The sequence below is a fragment of the Ipomoea nil genome, unplaced genomic scaffold, assembly GCF_001879475.1.
Source record: "Ipomoea nil cultivar Tokyo-kokei standard unplaced genomic scaffold, Asagao_1.1 scaffold2422, whole genome shotgun sequence".
Taxonomy (NCBI): Eukaryota; Viridiplantae; Streptophyta; class Magnoliopsida; order Solanales; family Convolvulaceae; genus Ipomoea; species Ipomoea nil.
Genome location: NW_017618850.1, coordinates 1,110,256 through 1,118,980, shown reverse-complemented (window position 1 = coordinate 1,118,980; position 8,725 = coordinate 1,110,256). Strand labels below are relative to the sequence as shown.

Genomic DNA, 8,725 nt, shown 5'->3' with positions numbered 1-8,725 from the left:
TTAGAAAATCAATGAGTTAAGAAAGCTTCCCTGCAATGATCTTATCCAATGGGGAGTATATCTCAACGACCCTACCAATAACGTCAAACATGTTAATAAAAAAAAAAAAGAATTCAGATGTAAATTCAAATTGTAAATGAAACTTACCAACAAATTGTTTATCATCTACAGACTTCAAAGATGAAAATGATTTCAATAAATAAATTTGTCTAGAAAAGTTGTCATTTTTTTTATATTCTTTAACCAAAGTACCATAGTGGAATTACAACATAAAATAATGAGTGCATTTTTTGAAAATATAGAAATTACTTATCACCATAAAATTTTTAATGGCATAAACTTTTCATTGTTTGAAAAGCTTACAGTACTTACCAACATGTTCCCTTATATGAGCATGAAGTTTCCTACAATGAAGTAAAAAAGAAAAGTGTTATTTTGCAATTTATTTTTGCAGTATAGGAAGCAGCTTTATAATGCATCTTTTTCCCAATTTCATATACAACACGAGTTCTAGAAAAAAACAAAATCGAAAAAAATACCATTTGATCGGGAAATATGCACCCTCTAGATTTTATGGAATCACTCCCCTTTATCTATGGGACTTCATATAGGTGCACACCAATCACCATCTAATAGCTTTGAAAGTCTTCAATGGAGAAATATCCTAGGCAAGAATAAACATTGGAGTCGTATAAAAAAAGTAAAATTGAAAAAAAAAAAAAAAAACCTCTTGATCGTGAAGCATGCACTCTCTAGATTTTATGGATTCACTCCCCTTTCTCTATGGGACTTCATATAGGTGCGCACCAATTGCAGTCTAATAGCTCTGCAAGTTTTCAATGGAGAAATATCCTGAGCAAGAATAAACATTGGAGCCGTAACAGTTGTATGTTAGTATACATATCTATATCTCTATATATACTTACTCAATATAAAAGAATGAATATAAAGAAAAAATATTACCAATTAATAGATTTACCAATTAGGTTAATACGTGAATATGGAAACAATATTATCAATTAATAGATTTTAATTAATTTCTATTTTACATTCAGTTACCAAATAAGTTTTACTACAAAAGTTTGGGCGGGAAAATGAAATAGGAGGATTTTACTTTTATATATATATATATATAGATATATATAGATATAGATATATAGATATAGATATAGATAGATTATTTATAATGCTAGTCTAAGTATTTGGACGTGAAGTTAAAAATTATCAACCTAACAACCACTTTTTTCTCTATCATCATAATGTAGCCCCATTACTTTCTCCATTTAAATCCCACAGATTCTCACTCCTTTGTAGACGACACCACTATTCTGAAGACGCTACATCTACCATTTTCCTTTACCCCAACGCTGGATTATTCATGTACATAATGTGTATCTATCTGCAGTTGCTTGTTTTGTAGAATTTTTATTCATTTTTTGATTGAAGCGATCGATCGCTTGAATCATTGCCCCAATTTGTTAAGCTATAACTGACCCTTGAGCTCGATTGAGCTGAGCTAGGGTTTTGAGTTTCGATTTCTGCATTCAATGGAGTCAGATGATGATATGCATGACGCCAACGACATAGAGTCGGTCGACGAGGACTTCTACAGTGACGGCGACGGCTATGGCTATGGGGAATCCGCCATGGACAGTGATGCCGGGTTAGCCGACTATGACTTGGGCAACGAGTCCGATGACTCCGAAGAACTCGCCCTTAGGCGTTCTCAGGTACCGGTGATTCCTTATCGGTTTATCGAGTTTTCAATTCCACTTGAGCTTGTATTACATGCGAGTTTAATTGTTTGAAAATCCTTAGTTATTAGTACGCTACTAATATTTGAATCACAGTTTATAGATAATGCTCCTGTCTTTGTAGTCAATTACTCCAATTTGTTGTCAATATTAAACTTGGAGATGTTTATAGATGAAGGTGGTGATAAATAATAATTGAACTTTGTGTATCCATGTGCGCACATTTAGTATTCTTTATCATATTAGTCAATCAATTTAGGGCTATAGCATGGTGTAAATTTATATTGAATAGATGGCACATTTAGTATTCTTTATCATGTTAATCAATCGTTGTTAGGGCTATAGCTTGGTGTAAATTTATATTGAATAGGTGGTGCTGCGGTGGTGGGAGAGAGGACTTGTTTACTCCTTGTCCTATAGTGACTATTATTGGGTTGGTCGGTTGGGTAATGGTAAAATGTGCTACACAAGTGATTTTGAGTGGTTATATGATTGTCAGTGTACTAGCATTGTAGCACAGTAGCAGGAATGCAACTAAATGAACTTAGACTAGAGTGCTCACATTTGTGAAACACTATGTTAGGATGAGACCAAAATTGGTGATTTGGATGATAGAAATTGTTTCTCCACATAAGTTCTATATGGCTAATTTTAGTACTTTTCTTTTATACCATTAGTTTGAAAATCACATTGTTTCTTCTTTATGATTCAGAGAAATTATACCGTTTTGAAGGAAGAAGACATTCGTCAACGCCAAGAGGATGATATAACAAGAATTTCCACCGTTCTTTCCATCTCAAGAGAAGAAGCATGCTTACTTTTGCGCCGTTATAATTGGTAACTTAATTGCTCTTGGATTGATTGTGCCATTTTTCTTCATTGAAATTTTGATTGGACACTTATATCCTTTGATATTTGAGCATCACTGCCTCAATTAGCAAATATCGATGTACCATCATGCTTCATTTTGTTTGCTATCGTCAAGAACTATAGATCCTAATTCTATTGTAGTTAACTAACTACATACTTTTATCTTTTAGGAGTGTAAATAAGGTCCATGAGGAATGGTTTTCTGACGAAGAAAGAGTCCGGAAACTTGTTGGCTTGTTAGAAAAGACTATCCGACTTACCAATGCTAAGGAAGTAAGTGATTTCTCTTATCCAAGATATTTCTTAAGAGGGATGGGGGATTAGGGTTTATTAGAGTTTGTGCAATAGTTTGTATAAAACTTTGATGCAAATGAACTTGGTTTGTAGATATGCTTCTAAGGATAGGTTGTGATATGCTCACTTTAAATGAAAGACATCACAAACAAGCATAAAATAAAGAGTATTACTTTAGGCTAACCCCTCTTCACTTGTTGAAAGCGAGCAAATGCAATCGACCTTGCATCGTGTTGCTTAGTGAAGCGATGGAAACATATAAGTGCAACAAAGCAAGGAAAAGTGGTTGCCTCAGATTGAAGCAATTGAGGCTCAAATAAAAAAATTGTGCTTTTATACATGGACCAAGTCAACATAGTCTTCAAGCGAGATTAGTTTTAAGAACACCAACCAAGCTTCCTGAACTTCCTTAAATCTGAATCTAGTGCTTGGCAACTCCATAATCTTCAAACTATCAATTGGTGGGTTTGGTGATGTGTTATTGACTCCATAGCTTTCGGCGTGAATCAATTATCCTCTAAGAGGTATCTTACTTCACTTAAGAGAATTGACTTTATAGCTTTCGATGACTCCCAGTGTTGTAATAATCAGCATTGCATATATAATCTATAGATGAAGGTTCAAATGAGAACATGGTCCTCCGGTGAAAAGTGAAGGTTGATCACAGCCAACTGCCCATTTGGGTTCATCAATGGTAAACCTAGGGTTAATTTTATAATTATTGCAAGTTTACAATACATATAAAATTGACCCCGTCCATTTTCTTTTTATTTTTCAGCAACCGTCAACCATTAGTCTTCCTAAATGGATGAATAGTTTAGTCTTCACTTTTTACTTGGGAGTTTGTTCTCACCTAAACCTTCCCCTATTTATATAAATTTGTTTTTAACTTTTGTTTATTTCGTTTGTATGTGTTATGGTTAGAATGTGTTTCTAGATTATTGTGTGCTATTGAAAACTTATATTTCATGGGAGGAAAATAATTGCAAGAAGTCTAAAAATTAGGATGTCATGTGCAAAAAAATCAAGTTTTTTTTGTTTAGTTGTGCACCTAGGCACCTGTCTAGGCAGCCTAGGCACCCATTAAATGCCCAATGGGAACCTAGTGATTTTAATAGTTTTCCAGTTTTCTATAAAACTGAAAAATTGTTTCATGTTTTAAAAATGGAAAATTGTGCTAGTAAACATGTTTTCTGATTTCAATTCTCCAGTTCTCTAGAAAACTGGAGAAATTTTCTAGTTAGTAAACAAGCATTTCTAATTTCTTCTCTTTTGTTTCCCCAAAGAAGCTTAGTGATTGATGTGCTTTTCTTTCTCTTTCTTTGTTGTTTGCTTCTTTGGTCTTGGTCTTTGTCGTGTGGACAAAATGAGACATCCGCAAAGAGTGGGTAGTGGGCAATGGGTGGTATGAATGTATGATGCTTGATTAATAATTTAACTTGTATTCAATACGATGCTTGTGTATGGATAAATAATAACGGAATATTATGTTAATATGATTATATTACGGAGTATTTTTTTATTATGTTAAAACAATCATTACGTCACTTATAATGGAGATATGCGTCAATGATAAAGAATGCAATATGCTTGTGTTGCTATAAAATGATGTCAACTATAGTATTTTTGTTTTAAAAATTGCATAATAAACCATTTTATGTATTATTCTAGATTATAAAAGTATGTTTTGCTACTTTGTGTTGTTCTTTTTTTATACAAAAGCAACATTTTGGTTTGTGCTTTGTGCTTTAAGGCAAGGTAGAACCCTATCTCTCTATTGTTCTTTTTGGTTTAAAAAATTTGAATTGTGACTTACTCTAGGCTTACTCATCTAAGCTTATTACAAATTCACTGCTTGATATGTATTAGATTTGGACGTTACTTGGTTTTACTCGAAAGACAAATAACTTGGGCATGTGCCATAAGAATCATCAAGTCTATGCAAGATTTGGTGAGAGCTATGGAGTTTTTGGATCGAGTTGTGAAGAGTGGGCTTGAGTGTAAGAAGGGCTATTTGTGCAAGAATCTCATGGAAACGGTTCACCGTTCTAAAACTTGACTAGCAACACTTTATGATATGGTCTTACTTATTACTCTGTAAAACTTATTAGCTTAATTATGTTCTTTAATGGCCATGCTTTTCTGTTGCAAATGGTGGAGCCATTCATTTCAATTTCTATCAATTCCACGTGGAATGCAATAAGCCATTAGAGGATTTAATAAGATTGTTGGATTCCTTAGGGTTTTTTTTGGGTTTAGAAAGCTAGCATGAAATATTGAAACTTTACTTTCAAGAATTTTCTTTTCTTTTGTTTGTTTGTTTGTTTGTTTGTTTTTTTTTTTTTTTTTTTTTTTTTTTTTTACATGGAATTCCTTATAAAATAGGATTACATTTGATTGTGTATTGCAATTTCGCCACCCACAGGTTCACACAACAGGTGCCCTATTGGGTCTAAGTTATTCGGCCTTCATTTTGAGCAAACTTGTTAAAAGCAATCGCTTTTGCGCTTAAAGTGCAAAAGTGATGCGACCTGGGCAAGGCGCACTAAAATGGAGAAGCGCTCGCTTCTCCTCGATTTCCTCCGAAGCGCAACGGTGACAAAGCGATGGAAAAGTGCGCTCTGTCACGCGGTCTGTGAGTCAACAACGGTCAGCAAGAAAGAAGAAAAAAAAAACCAAAAAAAAGCTCCTTCGTCCGAGGGTTTTAATTTTCCGCCTCCACACAAAACGCAAAGCTCCTTTTGTCTTACTTACTTCGTTTGCAGTCCGCTCTCTCTACATCCTGCAACTACTGCCTCCTCGGCTCTTCCTCACTGCCGTCGCCTCCTCCCTGAGAATCAATGGCCCTATGCGCTACACCAAGTCGCCAACTCGTCGAAATAAATACAACGTAGATTTTTTTTTTTTTTTTAATTGTATTTTATTTTTTATTTTTTTATTTGTTGATGGTTTGAGCCTTTGTTGTTAAATACTTAAATATTTAAGTATTTGAGACTTTGAGTTTCACTGGGATTCTGGCAGTATTCACTAGGCAGCTGCCCAAAATACCAAATAATAGTGCAATTATAAAGCAATTTAAAAAAAAAAAATATTTAGTATCAAAATATTAAATTTAGTTGTTATTAAGATGGAGAAGCATTTGAGGATGATGGGGTTATTAACTTCTGCAATTTGGGTGATAAAGAAGTGGATTTTGAGATGGAGGATGGTGGTTAATGATTATCAATATTGAATATGTGATATTTTGATAACTAAATGGCTTGAATGAATTTGTTTTCATGACTAAACTTTGTATTATTATGATATTCTGGCTTTAGGAGTTTTTATTTATGTTATTTTGCATTACTATTTGAGTATTTTAAGTATATATTAATTTTTTAAAAAAGCGTCGCTTTATGTGAAAAAGCGAGGCTTCGCTTTGCGCTTTCGCTTTAAAGCAAAGCCCGGGCTCATCGCTTTGGTGTGCTTTTTCGACTTAAAAAGTTTGATTTTGAGCTCTTGTTCTTGGGTTGTTCAACAAAATAAGGGTTTTCGTGGTTGACTTGTGCTGGTCTGTCGCATGGTCTCTCAAGAGTATTACAATCTCACTTAAGAGTTTGACAATTATAATGAACTGTGCTTTCTCTCTTCACAATATTACAAGAACCAGGAATTGCGTTCAATAGATAATTTGAGGACCTCGAAACTTGTATTCTAATTATAGGAAAATACTTCTACACTCCGACTCCAAAATGAGCTTTTGGAGCACGAGAGTTATCAAAATCAAGTGAAATTTATGTTTTAGAAACTTTTTAGGATTTTGAACTGTTAGAACACGACTACCCCACATATTTGATCTACTTGTCTTTAGTTCAAAATTTTAAAAATTGACAATTAGTCCACTTGGTGTTTCATCTTACAACATCCGGTGCATGGCAACCTCCTTGCTTTTTTCCCTTTTTGTTAATTCAAAAATGAGGAGTCATCGAAAGTGAACTGTAGACCGTGTGCTTGGCTTCCGTATTGCCTTTTGTTATTTCATTGACTCATCTACACAAATGACTAATATTAGTTTACATGGAAGGAGTCCTTCAATCCTAAGTGTTGCAGGAAACCTGTTTTGAACCCAACTATACTCTCACCTAATCCTTAATAGTTAATTTTGAACTTGATCTTGTTACAACATCTTCCATGGGAGTCGTAACCAAAGGATACAAGTAGATTTGAATAACCTACACACTCAAAAGCACACATTAACTATATTACTTATTAATATTAATTAATGCCAAAACTATGATTGTTCATGCATCTAAATGCTAACAATTTCTAATGGGGGTAGATCTTTTGCTTCCATTTTTTTTTTTTTTTTTTTTTTTTTTTTAAGTCTATTGTAACAGTTTCCAATGGGTTGCATTAAAATATTATTTTGAGCAGGTGGTTTGTGGTATATGCTTTGATAACTGTCCTCTTGATAGCACAGTTAGTGCTGCATGTGGCCATCCCTTTTGTACTACATGTTGGAAAGGTTAGTCTCCTAGAAGTTCTCTTCAGCTGTCTTATTATTATTTCTTAGTGTTTCTGCTTCTTTTCAACACGAATAAGCTTCTTCAATACTTGCTTTCTTTTCATTCAACATGATTTCCTGCAAAATTATACATAATTTGTTAAGTTTTGTCCTTTCATGAAGAGAAATGAAAGTAATACTGATAATTAAAAGGATTGGTAGTAGTTTGGGGCTTGGGTGGATAACTTCAGTCATCAAGACAGAGTCCTAATGTAGCTGCAAAAAACTACATAAGTTCCCCATGTTCCAATGTTAAGAGAATGAGTTTCCAAATCACGTTCAACTGTTCAAGAACTGATTGCCTAAATAGTGGAATTTGGTTTAAGACTATGGTGGCGATGTGGACTGAGGCTCTGAACAGTATGTTGATTTTAGACTTTTAACTAGCATGTGGAGTTGATGGATTCTTTTATTATGGGTTTTGAGGTTTATATCAGTAAAGTGTTCTATGGCTGTCATGCAATGAGGGTATGTTGTCTGACTTGTCTCTAGTTGTGGAGATGTTTCTTCTACAGAGGTTTGGTAGTGTGTTGAGTAACGCGGTTGTTGGTTTTAATGTTTTAGCTTTTAGAAAAGGTTCCACACAAACTTCAGCCTTTCAATTATTTAGTAGTGAGACAAGTAAAGCCCCTACAAGTATTTAACCCATGCAAAGGAGACTATAAGCTTTCAGCTACAAAATGAAAAGAAAAGATAAGGGAACAGGGGAAAACCTGAATTTATGGAGGACTCTTTCTCATACTACTGGCTGTAAACTTGGAAGAACTTACTGTTATTTTATAATGCTTGATGGAATGTTCAGTCTTAAACTAATTGTCCAATGCATAGTGAAGCAAAATTTGATATGGAGTATTTCATATTGTGATTGGAGATGATGTTCATTAAAAAAATAAACAAATAATAATGTTAAAGCTTAATGAAATATGAATAGTTGCCAAATAGAGGCACCCAAACTCCGAAATCACTACTGCCTTTTAAGACTAAGTCTCCTTTAAATCCTTTAATAGGTTTTTGTTGTGAATAGTTGCCAAATAGAGGCACCTAAATCACTATTCCCTTTAAGGCTGAATCTCCTTTAATAATAGGTTATGTTGCAATATTTGCTACCCTGCTTAACATAATTCTCTTGAGTCAAGTTTGTTAAATATTCAAAGAAAAAAAATGGGAAGCACTGATAATTATTGGGAGCCAATTTATCCCATATAGATGATGAAAATCACCCTTCTCCTCACTGTAATACCACACTGAAAATGATAAGTTAACT

General features: G+C 33.9%; 1 protein-coding gene across 2 annotated transcripts in view; it reads left to right on the top strand.

Annotated features, from left to right (window-relative positions):
• The first annotated feature begins 1,213 nt into the window (after positions 1-1,213).
• The window catches only part of LOC109152511 (probable E3 ubiquitin-protein ligase ARI7), a 19,336-nt gene continuing 11,824 nt past the window's right edge, over positions 1,214-8,725 (top strand). For both annotated transcript variants that reach the window (XM_019300205.1, XM_019300204.1), the window contains exons 1-4: positions 1,214-1,730; positions 2,467-2,591; positions 2,795-2,897; positions 7,332-7,422. In XM_019300205.1, the coding sequence (XP_019155750.1) occupies positions 1,548-1,730; positions 2,467-2,591; positions 2,795-2,897; positions 7,332-7,422 (502 nt within the window). In that variant the 5' untranslated portion in view covers positions 1,214-1,547. The remainder of the gene's footprint in view (positions 1,731-2,466; positions 2,592-2,794; positions 2,898-7,331; positions 7,423-8,725) is intronic.